General features: G+C 33.9%; 4 protein-coding genes across 4 annotated transcripts; 2 read left to right on the top strand and 2 right to left on the bottom strand.

Moving 5' to 3' along the window:
* Positions 1-3,580: 3,580 nt before the first annotated feature.
* LOC139882944 (non-specific lipid transfer protein GPI-anchored 12-like) lies at positions 3,581-6,050 on the bottom strand. The gene is made up of 3 exons (XM_071867191.1): positions 5,660-6,050; positions 3,838-3,906; positions 3,581-3,705 (listed from the first exon to the last, which is right to left on the bottom strand). Exons 1-3 carry the CDS (start codon positions 6,048-6,050, stop codon positions 3,581-3,583), a joined length of 585 nt encoding a protein of 194 aa, XP_071723292.1.
* Positions 6,051-12,330: 6,280 nt separating this feature from the next.
* LOC139882945 ((+)-neomenthol dehydrogenase-like) lies at positions 12,331-13,832 on the top strand. The gene is made up of 5 exons (XM_071867192.1): positions 12,331-12,362; positions 12,479-12,725; positions 13,017-13,094; positions 13,180-13,362; positions 13,455-13,832. Exons 1-5 carry the CDS (start codon positions 12,331-12,333, stop codon positions 13,830-13,832), a joined length of 918 nt encoding a protein of 305 aa, XP_071723293.1.
* A 606-nt stretch (positions 13,833-14,438) lies between these two features.
* Positions 14,439-17,295, bottom strand: LOC139882946 (uncharacterized). The gene is made up of 12 exons (XM_071867193.1): positions 17,200-17,295; positions 16,848-16,998; positions 16,681-16,758; positions 16,395-16,510; positions 16,028-16,081; positions 15,825-15,912; positions 15,619-15,711; positions 15,377-15,417; positions 15,115-15,168; positions 14,815-14,978; positions 14,660-14,729; positions 14,439-14,567 (listed from the first exon to the last, which is right to left on the bottom strand). Exons 1-12 carry the CDS (start codon positions 17,293-17,295, stop codon positions 14,439-14,441), a joined length of 1,134 nt encoding a protein of 377 aa, XP_071723294.1.
* A 1,031-nt stretch (positions 17,296-18,326) lies between these two features.
* Positions 18,327-21,848, top strand: LOC139882947 (protein FAR1-RELATED SEQUENCE 3-like). The gene is given in 12 exon segments (XM_071867194.1): positions 18,327-18,363; positions 18,366-18,775; positions 18,778-18,954; positions 18,956-19,684; positions 19,686-20,490; positions 20,493-20,545; positions 20,647-20,736; positions 20,804-20,876; positions 20,879-20,952; positions 21,110-21,173; positions 21,176-21,225; positions 21,753-21,848. Coding segments are annotated over 12 exon segments (2,658 nt in total).
* The last annotated feature ends 299 nt before the right edge of the window (positions 21,849-22,147 follow it).

Raw genomic sequence — 22,147 nt, forward strand, 5'->3', positions numbered from 1 at the left:
TAGGCAAATTTACATTAGGTGCACATGAGCTGCATGTATGTCGCCGCTTTACACACACCCAATTTGTAAAGTATCTTATCAAGTATTACAGATCAGATCCGTCCCGATATGTGGTTGTTACATATTCTCATGGCGCCAATAGTGCAGATGATTTTCATGTTGCAAGTATTCATCTATTTGATGTATTGTGTAGATGATTTTCATGTAGCTAATATATTCATCTAATTGATGTATTTATTTTTATATATAGAAGTAATTCATGTAGCTAGTATTCATCTAATTGATGTTTTGTGCAGATGATTTTCATGTAGCTAGTATTCATCTAATTGATGTATGTATTTATTTATTTATATATATATATATATATATAGAAGTAAGACTAATATGAAAAAAAAAATATAGAAGTAAGACTAGGACTAATGATGCTGGGTTTATGTGGTATAATTGCTAGAAATGATAAATAAATGCAATAAAGATAACAATAGTAAAGAAGATTGTAAGGTTTTTGATATTTCAATCATTTTTCCTCAAAGCTGCTAAAACGATCTTATATACAGACATCTTAAATATTACTGGGTTTTATGGACCGACTCTTGCATAATCTAATAGATATGGGATCGAACAATTAGGGGCTCTAATATTATTAGACTACTCAGACACTATCAATCAACTGGTAACACTTATTATACTTCCTTATATTTAACAGTTTATGGTGAGCTAATGTCAAGTATTTAAGACTTTCAGGTAATATTTAATTTGAATCTTAATTAACCACTATCTCCATCTCAAAATGAATACAAATTTTTACATATAATTTATATTGAAAAATTTGCATCTATTTTCGGACGAAAAGAGTAGAACCTGCTCGAATCCTAGATAGCATCCTCCAGAGAATATTTATCTCATGTTTGTCACTGCTACAACATGTTGATTTCAAGTCAATTCGAGATTTTAATAGGTCACTCATCAATTCAGAATTTGATCCACTTTAATTCTCTCCATCGGTTTTAGATATGAGTTTTGTTTGATTCTTTCGATCAAGTAAGGGATAGTTCATTTGTAAAATCGTATTACCTTAATTTGATCATTTAATTTTTGACATATGTGTCCGATTTTTCTTCTGCAAATCATGAGTTAGACCCAATTTTAGGGCTATACATGGATGCAGTTATTAGATTTCAACATGCTGTGTTAATTTGAAACGGATACGGATTCGCAAAGCTAATTTTTTATTTGGATTAGAGTAATGGATTAGTGTGAAAAATATGAAAGAAGTTTGGGTCGATAGTTTCAATGGTAGGATTAGTGATCATATTACTTAATTACCCCCAACAATGTCGTTTTAAACAATCCTAAATTTACAAACCAAATAGCGACGTTCACAAAATCTCAAACACTCTTTCAACTAAGAATCCTAACCCGTCCAAGCCAAATTGATCCAATTTAGTCGAAATTTGTTCGTGACTCTATCAATTGATATTTTCGACGATCTCCCTCTCAAAACCCCATGGCTAATGATTATATTGAGAGTTTCATTGCGCTCAATCGTGGATATCAGCTTCCTAACGTTCGCTGCTTTTGCAACCTGTCGACGGCGGTGTTGACGGCGTACACAGTTCACAATCATGGACGGCGTTTCAGGATCTGTAATCACTATAACAATGTAAGTTATACTTTCAATTACAATGACCAAATATTACTTTGATCTATTCTGAATCGGATATTCGTTGTGATTTTCTTGAACTGTTGTATATGCTTAGTTGATTAATGGTCAATTAAATGATGCTTTGGTCATGAATTGTTATATATACTTGGTCGGCCTTCATAAGTGTTATGCTCTATGTGCTCATAATTTGTGGCCTCATTATTACTTGATATTGTTGTGGTTGATGATGAGTATGACATATCGTAGCTTGAGATGAAGTGTGGTTTTTAGGAGTGGCACGACCAAGAAGAATCATGTCATGGATGGCGAGTCTGTTGTCATAATCCTGAAGCAAGCTTATGACTTAATCCCTTGAGAAACCTCATTTCGATCTTTTGGCTTGGATAGCTTCTAGAGGAAAGGGAAGTAAGATTCCAACTTGTGGTTGAAATTTAGAATCTTAAGAACCAACAGATTCAATTTGGAAATGAGAAGGTTGGGATGGTAAAGGAGATTGCTAAATTGAAATTTTTTGAAGCGAATTAGTTGTGTATTCATTTACTTTTCCTCCGTCTCGCAATACATTCCTTTTTTTTTTTAAATTTCTTATAGAAAATATGAAAAACAACATTAAGTTATTTATGTTGTAAATTTTATTGTCAAATCAATTTTGAATATGTTCCTAACTTGTATGAACAATAAATTATACGTCTACATGTATTGTGAGACTGTGATGGGAATCTTGTAGACAATAGAAAGACTTTTTCAATTTGTTTCAATTTGTTTCAATTTATTTCAATAGCAAATTTTATTGTCAAATCAAAATTCGACACATGGCGTTTTATGGATGAATAGTAATTTGACACATGTATTTTAAAACTTTGAATTTAACTAGGTTTCAAATTATATTTTTAAGTCAATAATATTATTTTTTCCTATTCTAATTAGGAAATCAAAACACAATAAAAACATAATGATTCCTAATAAAATTCTATCAATTATTTTTTTCTAATATAATAATTTTATTCCTAATTAATTTTCTATCTATTATTTAAAAAATTATTCCTAATAAAATTCATATATTCTTTTTTCTTAATTAAACGGACACATTTTCTTTTTATTTTTTTTTTCCTATTCAAACGGACATATTAAAAAAAATTATTCCTAATCAAATTATAATATATATTCTAATTTTTCATTAACATATTATTCTTAATAAAATGCTATAGTTTTTTCTATTCTTAATTAAAACGGTCATATATTATTTTTCAAAAAATAAGAAAAATTAAATTGATTAGATACAACTTTTATCTTTTGCTATATTTATATTTTTGAAACAAAATAAAATTTAGTTCTAATCTTATTATAGATTTTAAAATCATATCAAAATAATTATAATTGATATAAAATTAAATAATTTTCATTTGATATAATATTTTACATAAATATAATAATATTTAATATAAATAATTATTATATAATTTTTTATATAATATATTTAAATTTTTAATTTTTAAAAATTATGTCCGACAGATGGGTCTACTAATTTGTGATAATCAGATGTGAGAATAAAAATTAGTTCAACTAAACTCTGAATTATTTCTCAAAACGAATCGGACGGCGTTGAATAAAACGAACATTAGCAATTGAATCAGGTCGAGAATCAAGCAAACTAAATTAACTAATGATATTCAAAATTTCAAACAACAAAGTAATCAAGATGATCAAATGGCCTACAAAACATAATAGTATATCGAACGACGAATATTCGAAAGAAGAATTAATTGATCAATTAGGCAAATGAATTTTGTAGTACAAATTATTGTCGATAGCTACGCATCCTCTCACATACAAAACATACAGTAAAATCTGATTACAAAGTAAACTTACGAATTCGAATAATAAATTTTTATGAAAAAAGAAAAAACACTAATTTCAGAAAAAGAAGAATGTCGATAGGAATAATAATGCAGCAACAAGTGCAAGAGAAAATCCTGTTGATTTATAACCTCCATCGCTCTTGGGGCCTCCTATTGTTGTAGGGCTTGCTGCTGCTAAACCTGTCAATTTTCCCAAAATTTTAATTGAATTCTATATATCTTTTAGGTATATATAATGATATTCATAGAATTAATTTTCTATATACATTAAATAAAAAAGAGAGAAAATAAGACAATATAAAAATAGTTTACCGTCAGGGGACGAAGCTCCGTCATTTGCCATAGGTGCTCCTTCAGGAACCGGAACATCAATTCCAACAGCTGTTATACATCGAATTATAAATTTAGGATTCATCAAAAAAATTATAAATTTAGGGATTAAATGTCAGAAAGTTTGAAAGCTTAAGGATCATTATGACCATACTCAGTTTCTGATGAATGTCAATAAATATAGAAGCATAAGCAACCACGTGGTTGAGGGTAAGATTGAATGAATGCTCATAAATTTGAGTGAGGCCATACATCCATAATTTCCAAATAAAGAAACTCAACGGCACGCTTTTCCATTTCTCACCGATACATTTCCCATCACAAATCCTAGCTAACATTTTTCTGTAAGGAAAAAATTAATCAATTTTTTTTAAAGGAAGAACAATTTTACTCTTTCCATCCCGTTTTAATTGTTTAAAAGTGATTTTCATAAAAAAAAATATTAAAAATATATTTTGGATTGAATTATCCTCAATTAAAATAAAATTGAAGATAATACACAAAGTCAAAATTAATTAACCAATTAAAAAATAAAGATAATATAAAAAATTCTTCTCTTATTTATGAAATCAACAATTATTTTAAAATATTTTAAAAATAGATTTAGACAATTAAAGTTAAAATGAGAAGAATATTAATTAAGATGATAAATAAATTCGAGTCAATTTATCGATAATTTTTCAATGCAATTAAAGCAGCCCTAAAACTGTCGATATTATCGATATCGATGGTTTTGTCCTCATAACTACTATGACTATCTCTTTTTAATAGTAAGTTTATTAACCGATAAGAGTCTCTCTAGAATAATCTAATCTCCACTACCAAATTCACTCATCCTAATTCCATTCCTTCAAATTTAAATACAAATCAGAAAGAATAAAAGAATAAATAAAAGAAAAGTGATCGGACTAATAGAACGGCTGAGATATATCATTAAATTTAATATTTTAATTATTTTTAATTAAGAACTTAAAAGTTCAAATGAAAATTTTAAATTTTATATAGCACTTGTCACCGCATAAGGAGTCGTTAAAAAACTTGGTCGCTCACAGTTGACACGATAAGCCCAAATAATGTACCAGAGCGCGGTTACTGGTCCCTTGCCATTTATGAAAGATAGGCGAGTCGACCCGTAGTAAATGTTCCATCGAAAAATGTTGCCAATGTTGTTGGATTACCATTAAAATCCACAACTAACATGTCTGACATTTCACGAGCAATAAGGTTTTCTTGTACAAAGCGAGTAATATCTTAAACTTCAAAAGCTGTTATATTTTTTATTTTATTTTTAAAATCAAAAGATGTTGTATATTGATTTTGACCTCTTTTGAATAATCATTTCTTTCCGATTGAAAATTAATCCTATAACAATTTATAAACCCTTTTTCTACCTCAATGCAATAAAATGTTTATGCAGGTCGACCCTCACAAAGTTAGGACTTCAAAAAGTATCTATCTATACATGATGAATTCCAAAGCATAAATCACTGAAATGTGCCATGATTGGCATAATTAGATAATCCCTCTGTTAATGGAATTAAAGAGTCGGATATAGCATTCATGAGCATCTAAGAATTTTTCGAGTATTTTTTAAGTATGTTTCAGTTGAGAATTTTATTGGAGATTAATTACTCAGAAACTACTAAACCAGTGAGGTAAGTTAACATGAGCTAGCCCAAGTTAATTTCCCGTGATTAATTCGCTAATATTAATCTCATTGAAATCGTCCAATTCAAGATATATTTAGCATTTTCGTAAAGTAATTAATTAAATTTTTACTTTAAAGTGAATTAATAATAATTACCTGAGCACAAACTAACAGGAGGAGTAGAGACGCCACAAGCTGATGGAAGCTTGAGAGCTCTTTTAACATCGATGGAGAATCCGAGTGTGCTTGCTGAGTTTCCGAGCAACTTGCACAAACATACCGGATTACTTTCCACCAATCCGGCAAGCTCCGGGCAGCAATTCTTGTCGGGTTTCGTGTCCATGCTTCCGTTCGAAACGTAACTCAAACAATCCGACATGTTGAACAAGCTGGTCATGCAAGGATCCGTCGGTGGCTCCGCCGCGTCCGGCCCAAATGCTACCGACGGCCCAAATGCGGCCGTTGGAGCAAGGCCGGGCGCCATCTGGGCCGAAACGACGCCGTAAAATATTGTTGTCAATGCAATAACAGCCCAGATGGTTCTCATTCTGAGTACTGGTTGGTTGGTTTGATTGTAGGAAATGTAATAAAATTAAGAGGTGTGCTATTTTAATGGACAGATGATATAGTATATGAATGAAGACTATATATATAAGGGAGAGTGTAATAAATGTTTTCTAGCTATTGCCTGCCAAATCATTAAATATTTCCAACGACCAGCTATTTTTCTTAGTTCAAATTATGGTCATTTTGGCCATATGCACCGGCATTGGTGATCGATCAAATGGGAAAAGAGGATTTTTGCGTTTCCATTTTGACGATTGTTTTTTCGTTTTACACTGTACAAAGGTATAGGATATCGTCAAAGAGATATCGAGATGATTGGAGTGCATCAGATATTCTCCCGGTCGCGTCTACTTTCGATTCAAAACCGACAGTTTAAGATTCTTGAATTCGTAGAATCAAATAAAAAACGTATTTTTTTTAAAAAAATGGGTGGTTTCGATTCGCTCCATTTAATTTCTTTAAAATAATAAGAGCTAGAATGGAATTGTAAAATTTTCGATTCCAATTGGATTCCATAGACACGTCTTGCTACGGAAGAGAAAAAAAATTTAAGGATGTGTTTGGAAAGCTACCTCGAAATTAAAAAACTGTGTAATTGTGAGTAATTACGCTATTTGGCGCGTTTGAACAACCGTGTAATTATTAGAAATTATATATTGCATGTAATTCGGAGGATGTAATTATACAGTTTCAATTCCGACCTCCCCATAAAAATTGATATAATTACACAGTTTAATTTTTTTCTTATTATATTATTTATTTTTATAATATAATATTATAAATACCAATATACAACCAAACATAACATTTATAATTACAACGTAATTACACAGTATTAACCAAATAACATAAGAAATTAATTCCTACATAATTACATAAACATATAATTATATCGTAATAATTATATATATAATTACATTCTATTAATTATACAGTCTTTTAATTACACGGTGACTTTCAAACATACGTTTCAAATTAATTTTGCGTAAATGCATTTCTGATTGTCGGTTAACGAAAAAAAAAAGAAGGTGATCTATAATTAGCGTGACACGACATGAGCTAGTAATTAGATTTTGAATTGGATTTGTTTGTTTAATAGCTGTGGTTACGTTGTGTTTTTGGACAAGTAAAAATCTAATAACATAACCATGCCAAACACTGTTAGGAAAGCTGGAATTTAGAAATACAGCTTTAAAATACTTAATACCAGTTGACTATTTAGATGGAAGGGCACTCTATTGTTTAGAACTGTTTAGCCAGCCCTCAACCAGAAAAGGAAAATATAAATAAAAATTAAAGGTGAAATTTATTTATTTATTTTATAACAAGGGTCAATTTCTTTTATATATGAAAATAATTACCATGATTGAATTATAATTTTCAAATATATTTTATTTTTTGATTACCTGTCACTATATCACACTTATCGTAAGGAGAGGCTCCTTTTTCTTTTATAATTGATAAGCACTTTTTTTCCCCTCTTTTAATGCTTATGGAGTTGGAATTAATTAATGCAAAAATGTGAAAATAGGAATATTTTCAAAAAAAAAAAAGTTTCAATCTTATAGTCTCCAGAGATTAAAGTTTCAGATAACTAAATTGCATTTTGTAAGAGATTATATGAAAAATTCAACATTAATCATTCGATATATAAATTAATTACATCCAACAAAATATGTTCTATTTCATATAATTTGAATCATTATTTTATAAACTGTTTACATGTCATTTCCTTGGAAATGGATTACATTAATGATGTTAAACTGGAGGTTGGAAGTTGATTGATAGGCTACATTTTTTTTTAAATACAAGTTTGGCCATACATTTTCACTGTTCATTGAGGGTGGATTTCTAATTTTTCGAAAAAATAAATGTCAATCGTTAAACCACTGATAGGCGTTATTCTATTTCGAAGATATATTTAATTAATGAAAATGATTTAAAGAGGAGAAAGAAGCATTAATTGCAAACTAACAATTTAGAGTAGAAGAGCGAAAATATAGACCAACCTCTTCGTCTCTTTTATTTTTGTAATTTATTAATTGCTGTCACGTTCGCTCTATCCCTTAATGAGCTGTACTCGTTCAATATATTTTCTTTTATTTACGATAATACTTCTAACTTTTTGCTTAATTTATGAATTTATGTAAACTATGCCACGTAAACATATATTAAAAAGAAAAAACTATGCTACGCACTAATTTGAAAATCATTACGTACGATGAAATCTCTATAAATTACTAATTATAAAATTTTATTAATTTAACGAGATATTAATTTATCGCATAAATTAATAATTAATAATTTTTAAAATTTATATTTTATTTTTATAATATAATATTAATATTAATATATTTTTGAACATTAAATATATATTATATATTAATTATTTATATTAATTAAATTCATATATTTTTATGGATAAATTTTTAATATTTTATAATTATATGTATTAAAATTAACTAGGTTACATGTATGCTAGAAATTTAGTCAACAATTAATATAGTTACATGTATTAAAATTATTTAAGTTATATGTATAGTATAAATTTATTCAACAATTAATGTAGCTACATGTACTGATATATTAACCAAGTTATAATAATTAATTTCGATTGAGAGATGGTGAATTCTTCAAAAATCAAGAATAAATGGACAATGATGGTTTACAATATTATAGAATGTAATCAATCGATTGAACTATCGTAACATAATGAATGTTAAGATATTTTCAACTGAGAAAATGATACGAGTTTCGAATTGTCTACGGATGAACAAATAATTGAAAATGTTATACAAACCAACAAAAAAGATGATATGGAAGATGATAGTGTGGAAATAGAACAAGTTTCGCGTAAAGATTCTCCTAAAGCAACAATTACCTTATATCACGTCTTTTTACATACGAGAATTCTACACCGAATTTTTTTAATGCACTAGAAAAGATTAGTGATGAGATTCAAGGCAACATTAATTTATAAAAAAAAAAAAGTAACAATAGATTTTCGGAAATATTTTTAGTTAATTTATGACTTATGTACAAAATATTTTGATGGATATAATGAATTATTAAATTATATGTCAAATGGGAATCTATATAAATTTAATTTTTTATATTATCTTATAAATTTAACGAATTATTAATTTACCACGTTGGTCTCGACTCGAGATCGGAAGAATTTATTATTTTAAAGAAATTATTAATTTATGAAATATTAATTTATCAAGTGCCATAATTAATTTATTTTTTTATGTTAGATTCTGTACTGTAATAATCATTTGTATTTAAGTCGATCATTTCCTCATCATCGTGGAGGTCACTTTGACTTAACAAAAGCAGCTCGTGGACTGGCCATACGTTGCCGTTTCATGAAATGGTTATTTTCTTCTATTAAATCTTAATGGGCTTCTTCATGGGCTTTAGTTACCCGACTATTTATTTTCATTTGCTGATCCTCTATGTCCACAATCAATCTTTTGTTTCGTTGAAATGAAAGTCAACATATGACAAAATTTGTGAGCTCTGAAAGGAAACCCATTCACCGGATTTGAACAATGCCAGTCCTACACAAAACATCGGACTTTATATGTTGGTGTAGAAGATGATACTGATACCGAGATGGAAGATGATGGTCTTGGGGATCTTTGGAAGGATATGTCACTGGCAATGGAATGTTCTAAGGTATATGATCTATGTTCCCGCAATTTTATTTCTATTTTTTATGTTTTTGCTAAGATTGTAGCGAAGAAAGTTGTGATCTTTATTATAGGATGCCTTTGATGATCCACGCCTGATAATCTTGAGGAAGAAAATGAGGATGACTGCGAGCATTCTTTTGTCTTGAAGGATGACCTGGGTTATGTTTGCATGATTTTGTAGGGCCATTGGTATCAATACAACTAAGTGCCCGTATGGCAACAAAGAGCTTTTGGACTTTTGGACTTTTGTCCAAAAGTTAATAATAATATTATTTTTGGACTTTTGCAGTATAAAAAGTTCCAGTTTTTTATCCAACCAAACACTCAAATTACTTTTTCAAACCCCAACAGTATCCAAAAGTATCTCCAAAAGTTTAAACATACGGACCCTAAGTGTGTTATGACTGGTTCCATGTTTACTATTGGTATTCGTACTTTTCCTTAATTGTCATCTATTCCATCGGGTCTAATATTGGAGCACTAGAGGTCCAAAAGTTACTTTTCCAATATTAATAATGGTAACTTCATATGCCGAGGATACAATTACCATAAATCTAAATCATCGGACGAATTCATAGAGTGAATTACTAATTCACAGAAAATTGGAGCTAAAGGCAACCTTTTAAACAACTTTATTTGTATTTATTTCCCATTTCGCTGGCTATTTTGATGATAGGGCAAAATAGCAGAAAAATAGTATCAATCAAGCCTAACACATGATAAGCACCCATGCAATTGGGAAATTCAAGTGCAGAACCTTCTCTTTTTCCGTTGTGCCATTTCGCATTTCAGTTTGCAACCTGAAAACTAGCATTCTGGTAAAAAATAGTCACAATGATGTCATTGTATGCCCGCATTCATTTTTGAGTTAAATTACAATTACAATTACAATTATATTAAGTACTGCAACAAACAAGCTTTGATTTAGTCGACCATTTCTTTGAGAATTTAAACTTTCTAGCATGAACAAAATAAAATTACTAGCATAAACTCTGCAACCCCAAACAAGATGCATGTAAGGTAACTTTCTAAGGTAACTTTCTAATGTAAAATGAAGCTTGCCTAATACTATCCTGAATCACCATAGCCTGATTAACTTGACTGGTATCACAAGAGAAAACATATTCTCAGCAGACAAAAATTATATCTTCAAATATTGCTTCAGAAGAAGCTCTACATGGACTAGAGTATCCAGAAACAGAATATGTCGCTCGAGATCACATTCTAGTACTAGGAACAGAAACACAACATTTTCTGGTGACTTCCAATGATTGAAGCTGATTCTTTTGAGAGAGAAAATTCCCTGCTGAAATTTTCCATTCGTAGCTGGGAAGTCTCGGCTATCTTGTAGTTCTACTCTCACTTTGCTTTCAATCTGATTTGTTGAGAAAGACGAAAGCCTGGATCACGAAACCTGCTTTTCACTTGCTATGCCGTGCAACAGAAAGAACTAGAAATGCAACATAAAGAAAAGGTCTTAAGAGAATCCCATTTTTCAACACAAGGACTCACCGATTCAACCTTAGCCATTTCAACTAAAAAATTAGACGCCTTTCTCCTGCAAAAATATTGTAATGATGACATATCACTGGCAAATCAACTGGAAACTTTATTTTCTCTTGCAAAATTCAGGCTGAATTCCATAAACAGAACATTGCTATTCCAAATGTCTTGAAAACAATAAGATGAACCATTCAGAACGTACTTCTTATCAACTTGTCACAGCTTAAGCTTGAAATCGATGCTAGCCCTTCATTGTATTCGTTCCATCCACAAGTTCAAATCCTAAATAAAATGCTGACAATAAAGAACTAAATATGATAGGTAAAGCGTGTATTGCATCAAGGACATAGATGTCGATGACAAAAATTCCCAATTTGTAAACTAGAGTTCTATCACGATGCTACCACAGACATCAGGATACTGATTTGCGTACCAAATTGACGTCGCTGAAAGCTTATTCGCACTCCATCGTCTCTTCTAGCTCCCGCTAAGTAATTCTGTAACTAAAATTCGAACTACGGCCATATGTAACTGTGGTGACGGGTGTGGTTGTGATCGCGGGTGGCGGTGGCGGAGTGTGGTGGTCGATTTTAATGCTCATGGGGTTCGCCGGATGTAGTCGGAGTTAGACGGCGGCGGCGGCGCGATCTGGGGGTGTGATGAACATTAAACGAGTTTGACCATGGGAGGGAGGACTTGGGACGATAGTGTTTTAATCAGGACTATATAAAGGAGTTAGAAAGTATGATGGATGAAATTGGGATTGCAAAACTTTAATCCACCTATGCTCCACATGTCAACTATATGATGATGTGTAATCCGTGTCATTCAACTTTTCAATTAGTTCGGTCGGACCGGGTATTGTGCAAAAGTTGTGCAATTGAACCGTTGTGTATTTATCAACGCGTAAAAAAATGGAATTTATAATTTGTTTTGGCATGCTTATATATATGCAAAGCTCACTCTGAACTCTGAACAATCAAGCTCAAGTAGACAGAGAGTACAACAAAACCCAAATATAAATCACAGGGATAATAGCCATAACTGAGCAGCTGAAATATGGCAAGCAAGGGGATTCAAGAAAAAACCAGGTAATCCATCTGTATTGAAATTTGAAATTCCTCTAGGCTTTTGTTTGTTTGTCAATGAAGATGAGGCTTTGATCTGAATACTGGGTTTTGATTTGTGGATGATGATGATAATAAAGGTACGTAGTTGTGACGGGAGCAAACAAAGGGACAGGATTCGAAACAGTGAGGCAATTGGCTAGCAATGAAGGCTTCATTGTGATTTTGACAGCAAGAGATGAAAAGAGAGGAATGGAGGCTACTACTAATCTCCATCAATTAGGTTTCTCTAATGTTGTCTTTCATAAACTCGATGTTTTGGATCCTGATAGCATTCTCTCCTTGGCTCAATTCATTCAGCAAAAGTTTGGAAGGCTCGACATTTTGGTACTTAGTCTGATTATCTTCCTTGTCAGATCATTTTGTACCTTATTCTGTTAGCATATGTTCATTATTATACAAAATTAGTTAGGTTACTCTGTAGATAGACAATTAACTGCCATGGACTCTTTTGCCTTAGTCGAGCTTTGAACGGAGCAGTGTGAACTGTAAAGTCAGTCAGCAATGTCAAGTTAGAGTGATCTTAATTAACGAGTGCGACAGTAATTGATACTTTAAAATTTTGGTTTAAATTTGTGAAATTAGTGGTGGTTAAGGACTGATTACCTATTTTTACAGGTGAATAATGCTGGAGCGTCTGGACTTATAGTCGATGAAGCTGGTTTAAAAGCTTTGAACATAGATCCTGTAGCATGGGTAAGTTAAGACTTGAATCTGTAAAATTATTTATCTAATCAAATTCAAAAGAGTGAAATCTGAAAGCAAATTGATGCCTATGCAGCTCTCAGGCAAAGTGGCCAAACAAGTGGAAGGTGTGATTAAACAAAGTTACGAGAAGGCTCAGGAGTGCTTAAATACGAATTACTATGGTGTGAAGAGAGTAACAGAAGCCCTTCTCCCACTTTTGAAGCTTTCTCCTAGTGCAAGGATTGCTAATGTCTCCTCTCTCAGGAGTGAACTTAGGGTAAACCAATTTTTCTCATCATTTTAGTGTGCGACACTGTTGTTCTTTATTATGCTCATTATTGAAACCTAGCTTATATACATCGTTCTCAGAGAATTCCCAACGAGAGCATAAGAAACGAATTGGGGAATTTGGAGACCTTGTCGGAAGATAGAGTGGAAGCAATACTGAACAAGTTTTTGCATGATTTCAAAGAGAATGCAATTGAAGAAAATGGGTGGTCGGTAATGCTGCCAGCTTATAGTATCTCCAAGGCTGTCCTCAATGCATACACGAGAATTCTCGCAAAGAGGTATCCTGCGATGTGTATAAATTGTGTCCACCCTGGTTATGTCGACACCGATATAAATTGGCATACGGGAACGCTGACAGTTGAAGAAGGAGCTAAAGGTCCAGTCAAATGTGCTCTTATCGAAGATGGAGGTCCTACTGGCCGCTACTTTGACCAGACTGAAGTGGCTGGATTTTGATTCTTTCTCCTTTGCTTTCCAAATTAGAGCATGAAAATAATGTAGTCGCAAGCTGATTTTTTCCAACATTTTCGAATTTTTAGACTAGTAGTTTGTAGTTATGATGTTATGGTTGTGTTTTTCCGTGTGGAACAATAATAATAATAATCAATTTAAAGCTTATATCTTGGATCATGTTGAACGATTCTAGAACTTATGGATCATCTAAATTTTTGCCATACTTTGGATTTAACAGATTCTCGGCGCATCTCAATTGTTTTCGGTGCATCTAAATTTTTGCCATACTTTGGATTTAACAGATTGATCCCTATATTCTCCAAATCGGTCAGCTTTGTCCATAACATTCGCCACCAAAACCTGGAGATTCTGTTTTCAGCAAGATGCAAACTCCAACAAGAAATACTCTATCAACCAGAAAGTACTTTTATGTAGCTCAAATAAAGGGCTAAGATAACATAGACGATACCTCCAAAATTTTCAACACATTGGCGAATTTTTTTTGGTTCTGTAAAAGGCACGATGTCAATAAGTGCCAATATGAAAGGGAAACTTCCACTATGAGGAAGCTCATGCATTCAATCTAAAACAGTACCGTTTTCAATTTGTTTATTTTGGGAATAAATCCTGAAGATCAATGATGTCAGCAAGGACGCCAGCAGCAGTTGTATCATTACCAGCTCCAGCACCTTGAATAACTAGTGGTTGTTCATTATAACACCGACTGTATACTTCTAACTGCAATCAATCAAATCGAGCATAAAAGTCAGCATTGTAACTGCAATCAAAGGAGCAAATTGTTTGTTATTACACAGGAAACAAGAACTTACAACATTGTCGCTTCCTCTCAACCTTCCTAAAGCAGACTCCTTTGGTAGCTCTTGGATGCCAACATCACATCTAAGAGATATATAATATAATGTAAGGAAATGGAAACTTGCAAGAAATATAAAGAGGTTTTGAAAACAAGTTAAGAGTCCAGTACCTAGAGCCCTCAATCACACAGACATAACGAAGCACATTTCCACTTGCAAAAGCCTTTTTAACTCTCTCTTCAATTGTCTTATCAAGCGTTGAAAGCCCTCTGTCTAAAAATTCTTCCACAGACATTGAGTTAGGTCCCATTTCTTCTGGGTACAAGCTCTCGACCTGCAAAACAGCACCGAGAGCACATTATTATTTGATGAGAGCTCATTTTTAGTTTCCACTGATTGGTAATCTCTATTTACTATGCACACATTGAAATTCTTTAAAAGAGAGAGAAATCATGCAAGTTTTTCCCAACCTTTATGTCGCCCATGCTAATCTGCCTCCCTAGAAGCCGAGCAAGGATCAAAGCCTGTTGTTTTAGCATGGGAGAAAGGACAAACGAATTGCTTCTGTTAGTTGGATAACTCCCGAAAACTAAATTAATTATACATATGCACAATATACAATGATCAAGAAGATTCTGTTTCTGAAAAACTAATCAATAAACGAATTAAAGTTTTGTTGTACTCCTGTATGATTTCATGGGAGCATTTTATATTGGAAATAAGTGTCCTAACCTTTCTAGCAACATCCATACCGCCAAGGTCATCACGTGGATCTGTACAAAATAAAACAAAGTCAAAATTACATCAATAGCAGAGGAAGATACAAAAGGTTATATTTTTATTTTTTATTTTTCGGGTGACGCAATGAGAAGTGTTTTCCCTGAAAAATATTAGCTTATGCACATGGTTTCTTATGGCACGCATGTCAGTATCACAAATAAAGTACAAAGTAAAATTACAAAAATTACAGCAACCTGGTTCAGTATATCCAAGACTCTTAGCATCTTTAACAATTTGGCTCAATGGTTTGCCATCTTCAAGCTGGCTCATTACATATCCCAATGTTCCTGACACAAACATTGATGCAAAATAAATATAGCAACAATCATGGAGGTGTATAAAGGACTTAGAGATGCAAGAGGTAGTAACAAATAGGAAGCGTTCTTAAAAAGGGCAATACCACTCAAGCTTCCAACAATACGATTCACAGGATCTCCAGATGAAATAATGCGCTTCAAGGATGCTATGACCGGGAGCCCAGCGCCAACCTTTGAGGATAAAAGTTTCATGTTGTGTTACCAAGTGTGGAGAGTGAAACAAATAATAGAAGAAACTTAGATCCCTTGGCAAAGAATAACCATTAGTAAAAATAACTTCACTCACTGTTGACTCATGCCTGATGTGCCGAGGAACAGAGACTAATTTTTTATAATCGTCCTGCATAAGGAAATTTAGAGTTAGAGGACATATTAATCACGTGGGATGTATATAAAGAGACTCAAAATGATAGATGGAAAAAGGAATAAGAATATCAGAAGTGTGAAAGACAAGAGCATGACAAGACAACAACTATTACAAACTTAATGCACTGTACATAGAGCAAATGGAGGGTAAAAATGCACCATAGACTAAAAATAAAGCAGATATATGATATACATGAATAGGTGTAGTGTGCTATACATATAAAGACGGTTAGTCGGCCTAACTGTTTCAGAATACCTAGAGACACGGACAAAGTAAAGTACTTTACCATTGTAGAAGTGAGAGGCTTCTTGTTTGCCAAAACAACGCAACAACCAAAATCAACTACTTGGGTCAGCAATCCAACAGTATCAGAACTGGCAGAACAATCTACAACGGCTAAGCCTGATACAAGATAAAACAAACTCAAATGTGAAGCCAGTTGAAGCTTAAAAACTTTATTTAAAAAACTAACAACAAAACTCCAATACCTGATTTTGTAATCCGCTAACAATGAATACTAGACACACTTGATTGATATGAGAACCAAACCAAAGTCAATCTGCCACACTAACCTGTCAATCTTCCCATCTGTGAGGCAATGTCTACAACATTTCTCTTCGAATCTGGATCCGAAAATACACTGCATTCACCTGATCAGAAAAATAAGGAAACTTCAAAAGAATGGCAACATCATTTACTTGATTTTTTTAACTATATAGCACTGATGAAATGCAATTACCAAATCCATTAAGTGCCGACAGAGGTGAGCCAGTAGATTTCATCCGGCAAACTTCTGATAAGAAGTCATCATTTAACTCCCTTGTCAAGGCATCTGATGATGTGACTGATGATTTACTGTCTGATACTCCCACAACTCGCAAATGGATGCCCTGTTACACAAAGTATAACATCAGAGTATGATACAAACATATATTATCGATCAAAATCTGTTAAATCGGAGCATCCATGCTTTTGATAATTCCAGGTTTGGCACTTCAAAATGGATTTGTAATTATGTTCAATGCACGTTCAATTAGGTTAGAAAAACATGAAAAGAATGAAATGTAAGAAAAGAGTGTGAATAAGCTAACCATATCAGCGTGAAGTGATCGACATGAGACGATGTGTTGTAGCAATTGACGACCAACGCCTCCACAACCCATCACAAAAACTGGGATTTTCTTCATTTTCACTCTTCTTCTTCTTCTTTTTTCGTCTCGTCTTGTTCACTGGAGTAATGGACTCTGATGACTGATGATCCTAATTTTTCTCTGTAAATTCTAATCCCTGACTGCAAGAGATTTTACTTATGGGACCTTAACCTTTAAGCTATTGATTAAGTAGCCCCAAAAATATTTGAAATAAAATATTTTATCCTTATATAGTCCCGAGTTGTAGGGTTGTTGAGATTTAATAATTACCCGAGTTGTAGTCTTATTAGGAGTTTATCGAAGCTGTATGCTTGTTCCGAGTTGTAGCCTTGTTTAGATATTCCCTATGAGAACCGGGGACTTAATTGCAAACATGGAAAAAGTTTAACAGAAGATTGGAAATGTCTAAAACAATAATAGTATGGTTAGGGTTTTCACATTCCCAATTTTTGCGCCCTGAATCAAAATCAACGAGATCAATTGATTCAATTTCCTCCCAAATCCCAATCTCTCTTTTAATTCATATTTCTATCTCGTTCTCAAGTCTCGTGCTCGCTCGAAGGGTCTCCGTACCACTCTTACAGGTATTCTCTTTGTCTCTCTGCGCATTGTGTATGTTCAGTTCTGCATGTTTGTGTAGTTTAGGACTGCAATTGAGTGTTTGTTATCGTAATATGGAATTTCAATAGTTGTTTCGTCGGAATTTTAGCTGACTTCATTTAAATTTTTAGACAATCATGGTTTTTCTGTGTTACTGTGATTATCACTTACTTATATGAAATTTGAAGTGGATGCAGTGAAGAGCTAGAATCCTTTATTCTATAACATCTTACATGAACACGTTCTATATTCTTTTTCCAGTGGAATATTCCGTTAAAATGCAAACATGTGCGGAGTTGCAAGTTTTCTGGGGTAGCTTTTTTCCCACTCTTTTGCTGACCTTTCTAAAATGGTTTCTGTTACGTGCAGATTGCTCTGAGTTGATGGAAAACATGCAACGAATGGCCCTGTCCGGTTTGCTAACTTAGTAGATATTAAATAACATACCTTTTTTACGCTGGAATATAATGGATATCCGAGTGATTGACGCTGGTAATGGGCTAGGAATCGTGCGATGGGAGATTGTGGAGACTCTGAAGGTGACGATGGTGGGGACATGAATAACACAGATGATTCGTCGGCTCCGGACGATGATGGGATTGCTGAACCTCACGTGGGTATGGAATTCCATTCTGAAGATGCCGCCAAGAGTTTCTATGATGACTATGCTAGAAGGTTAGGTTTTAGCTCAAAAATTGGTCACTGTAGCCGTTTGAAGCCTATCACCAGAGACTTTGTATGTGGCAAAGAGGGACTGAAGAGGAGGTCTTCCGATAGTTGTGATGCAGTATTGAGGATACAGTTGACGGATAATGGAAAATGGGTCGTGACAAAATTTCTCAAGGAACATAATCATCCCTTAGAAAATACCGGTCAAGTGCACGGTCTTGAATCTCGAAATAAGCATTTTGTGGGGCAGCAGCAAAGACTAAACCCAAAACTTGCCAAGAGAACAATAATATTGTTCCAAATGGCATGATGTATGTGTCTATGGATGGAAACCGTTCCACAACAGACACGAAGGTTCGTGAAATTAAGAGTACAGAATCAAATCGCCTGGTTAAGAACTCTGGGTCCACAAATTATGCGATCAGAGCCTGCTAACCAAAAGAGAACATTCGGAAAGGATGCTCAGAATATGCTGGACTACTTCAAGAAAATGCAGGCAGAGAACCCTGGTTTCTTTTATGCAGTACAACTCGATGACGATAATCGCCTGGCCAATGTATTCTGGGCTGATGCAAGATCCAGAACAGCTTACACCCACTTCGGCGACACAGTGACGCTGGACACAATGTATAGAGTAAATCAGTACAGGGTTCCTTGCGCTCCATTCACAGGGGTGAATCATCATGGGCAGGCAATTTTGTTCGCCTGTGCATTGCTATTAGATGATTCTGAGGCTACTTTTATTTGGCTATTCAAGGCATTTCTAACAGCAATGAATGATCGTCAACCTGTTTCTATAACCACCGACCAAGACAAAGCCATCCAGGCAGCAGTTAGTCAGGTGTTTCCTGAAACCCGCCACTGTATCTGCAAGTGGCATGTCTTACGGGAAGGTCAGGAAAAATTAGCTCATGTATGTCATGTGCATCCTAGTTTTCAGGTAGAACTTTACAACTGCATAAACTTGACTGAAACCATTGAAGAATTTGAATTGTCTTGGAGTTCTATCCTTGAAAGATATGATCTTAGGGGCCATGAATGGCTTCAATCGATATATAATGCACGTGCTCAATGGGTCCCAGCGTATTTCCGGGATTCCTTTTTTGCTGCAATTTCTCCTAATCAAAGATTTGGTGCTTCCTTTTTTGACGGTTATTGTGAATCAACAAACCACGGTACCGATGTTCTTTAGACAATATGAAAGAGCTTTGGAGAATTTGTTCGAAAGGGAGATTCAAGCAGATTTTGATACAATTTCCACGAATCCGGTCTTGAGGACACCATCGCCAATGGAAAAGCAGGCCGCAAATCTTTACACAAGGAAAATATTTGCGAAATTTCAAGAAGAGCTTGTTGAAACTTTTGTTTATACTGCAAATAGAATTGAAGGTGACGGAGCTAATGGCACTTTCCAGGTTGCAAAATTTGAAGATGACCATAAGGCTTATATTGTTACATTAAACTACCCAGAACTAATTGCAAATTGTAGCTGCCAAATGTTTGAGTATTCAGGCATTCTCTGTCGACATGTTTTGACTGTATTTACTGTGACAAATGTACTTACATTACCAGCTCATTACATATTAAACCGTTGGAAAAGAAACGCAAAAGGCGAGGTTGGTATAGATGAACGCAGTGGTGAATTACAAAGCCAAGAGACTCTCACATCACGTTATAACAGTCTTTGTAAAGAAGCTATCAGATATGCAGAGGAAGGTGCAATAGTTGCAGAGACTTATAATGCTGCAATGGCTGCACTTAAAGAAGGGGGAAAAAGAGTTGCTATTGTAAAGAAAAATGTTGCTAAAGTGTCACCACCTGGCTTGCAGACCGGCAACACGGGTTATGATAATAGGAAGTCCTCTACATCAGCTTCAGATTTAACACCATTGCTATGGCCCAGGCAAGATGAAATGACAAAGCATTTTAATCTTAATGATTCTGGCTCAGCTGATGTGAAACTTCACAGATGGCTCCTGTGTCTCTTCACCGAGATGAAGTTACTCCTGAAAACACGGTATAGAGGACACAAAATTTCCTTTCTTCTATTTATCTCTGCTACTGAGTGTGACTGTGAACCATTGGCTTTGGATCCTCATCTTTATCCTTCTTACGTAGGTGGTTCTTCCTTGTCTAAAGTCCATGACTTGGGTGATGGAAAATAAGAATTCAACATCTGAGAATAGAGTTGCTGTTATTAATTTGAAGGTATGCATAATTGTGACTAGCTCTTTTGATTCAAGATTCTTTTCACTAATATCATAAACTTCTGTAGTTGCAAGATTATGGCAAGACTCCAACAACTGAGCTGGAGGTCAAGTTTCAGCTTTCAAGGATTACATTGGAACCATGTTGAGGTCTATGGCTTACATTAGCGAGCAGCTTTCAACTCCGGCTAATAGAGTTGCTGTCATCAATTTGAAGGTATCTATAACCAAATGCTAGATCCATTTCATATCAATAAGAAAGTTATTCATGTAATACTTTCACCATGACATAAAATAAAAGGAAAAGTGAATAGTGGCGGAGATCTATCAGGATGCCATTAGTTTGATGGATCCTTTTCCTTGTTTGACTGCAGCTTCAAGATGCTGGGACAACTTCTGGAGAGTCGGATGTTAAATTTCAGGTGTCCAGGGATACATTAGCTGCATGTTACGATCAATGGCCTACATTCGTGAGCAGCTTTCACTTGCTGTAAGCATTCTTCTGTCTCAAATATTTGTTCTTCTTTTGACTGATGTCTCATGAATGAGCATTCATTTGATTTTGTACATAAAAAGTATAAAATCTGAGCCTTGACCGAGTGGCCTTGTTTTCGCAGTCTGAGACACCGTCGGAAGCTTCAACTAAGAACCAGCGGAAGTGAAACTTAGGTAGGTGTGCGGCTAGCTGTATAGTTAAAAGGCTGTCATTCAGTTTATGTATCATTTTTTGGCCAATGAGTTGGTTATTTTTAGTCCTTTAGCCTTGTTTGTTTTAACCTCAATTTTTCCTGTCCCTATAAGCCAGTTGTGTAGCATATTGTACATTGTAACTTATCAAATGTGATTCCATAATCATAAGGTTTAATACCATTGCCTTTATCTAAGTGTTGTTTTTTCATCTCCCTCCTAAGCTGTTTTTTTGTTGCGTGGATGTCACAAGTTATATATAGACGTAGTCTCTCTTTTGGTGGCTAATTTTAAAAACTACACTTGAGTGATTAACACTTTGATGAGGAGGAGGTTATAGGCTATGCCAGGTTCTTGGATGCTGTCAATGGAGTTCGGACAGTGAGTGACATTTGGAGCGGGAAAGGAGAGTACAGCAGACAGTAATTTTGGTCGATAAGAGTTTAGAGAGATTGGAAAGAACCGAGGAAGGTGATTGTGGGAACCCTGTTAATGCATTTAAACGTGCCGTTATGTAACACGTCGGAATATAATAACAGTGGTGTGTAGTCCCAAGTAAAGTTCACTAGTAAAAGTTAAGGTAGCAGTTCTAAACTTTGGAAATAGCTTAGGAAGCAAGCATGTAATAATACCCATTTTATCTATCAAGAAAATTTTTCATTACAAACATTTTTATTACATATTTTTAAAATTTTGATAAAATCTCTTTATAAAAAATCAATAAA

The sequence above is a fragment of the Rutidosis leptorrhynchoides genome, unplaced genomic scaffold (genome assembly GCF_046630445.1).
Source record: "Rutidosis leptorrhynchoides isolate AG116_Rl617_1_P2 unplaced genomic scaffold, CSIRO_AGI_Rlap_v1 contig329, whole genome shotgun sequence".
NCBI classification, from domain to species: domain Eukaryota; kingdom Viridiplantae; phylum Streptophyta; class Magnoliopsida; order Asterales; family Asteraceae; genus Rutidosis; species Rutidosis leptorrhynchoides.

Excerpts from the sequence above, each read along its gene's own strand:
- LOC139882944 (XM_071867191.1), bottom strand. The coding sequence starts at position 6,050 with ATGAGAACCATCTGGGCTGTTATTGCATTGACAACAATATTTTACGGC. Across the intron at positions 3,907-5,659 it reads TCCTGTTAGTTTGTGCTCAG|CTGTTGGAATTGATGTTCCG; the intron begins GTAATTATTATT and ends GATGTATAACAG. Across the intron at positions 3,706-3,837 it reads CGGAGCTTCGTCCCCTGACG|GTTTAGCAGCAGCAAGCCCT; the intron begins GTAAACTATTTT and ends GAAAATTGACAG.
- LOC139882945 (XM_071867192.1), top strand. The coding sequence starts at position 12,331 with ATGGCAAGCAAGGGGATTCAAGAAAAAACCAG. Across the intron at positions 12,726-13,016 it reads TTGGAAGGCTCGACATTTTG|GTGAATAATGCTGGAGCGTC; the intron begins GTACTTAGTCTG and ends CTATTTTTACAG. Across the intron at positions 13,095-13,179 it reads ACATAGATCCTGTAGCATGG|CTCTCAGGCAAAGTGGCCAA; the intron begins GTAAGTTAAGAC and ends ATGCCTATGCAG.
- LOC139882946 (XM_071867193.1), bottom strand. The coding sequence starts at position 17,295 with ATGAAGAAAATCCCAGTTTTTGTGATGGGTTGTGGAGGCGTTGGTCGT. Across the intron at positions 16,511-16,680 it reads ACAGATGGGAAGATTGACAG|GCTTAGCCGTTGTAGATTGT; the intron begins GTTAGTGTGGCA and ends ATCTTGTATCAG. Across the intron at positions 14,568-14,659 it reads TGAGAGGAAGCGACAATGTT|TTAGAAGTATACAGTCGGTG; the intron begins GTAAGTTCTTGT and ends GATTGATTGCAG.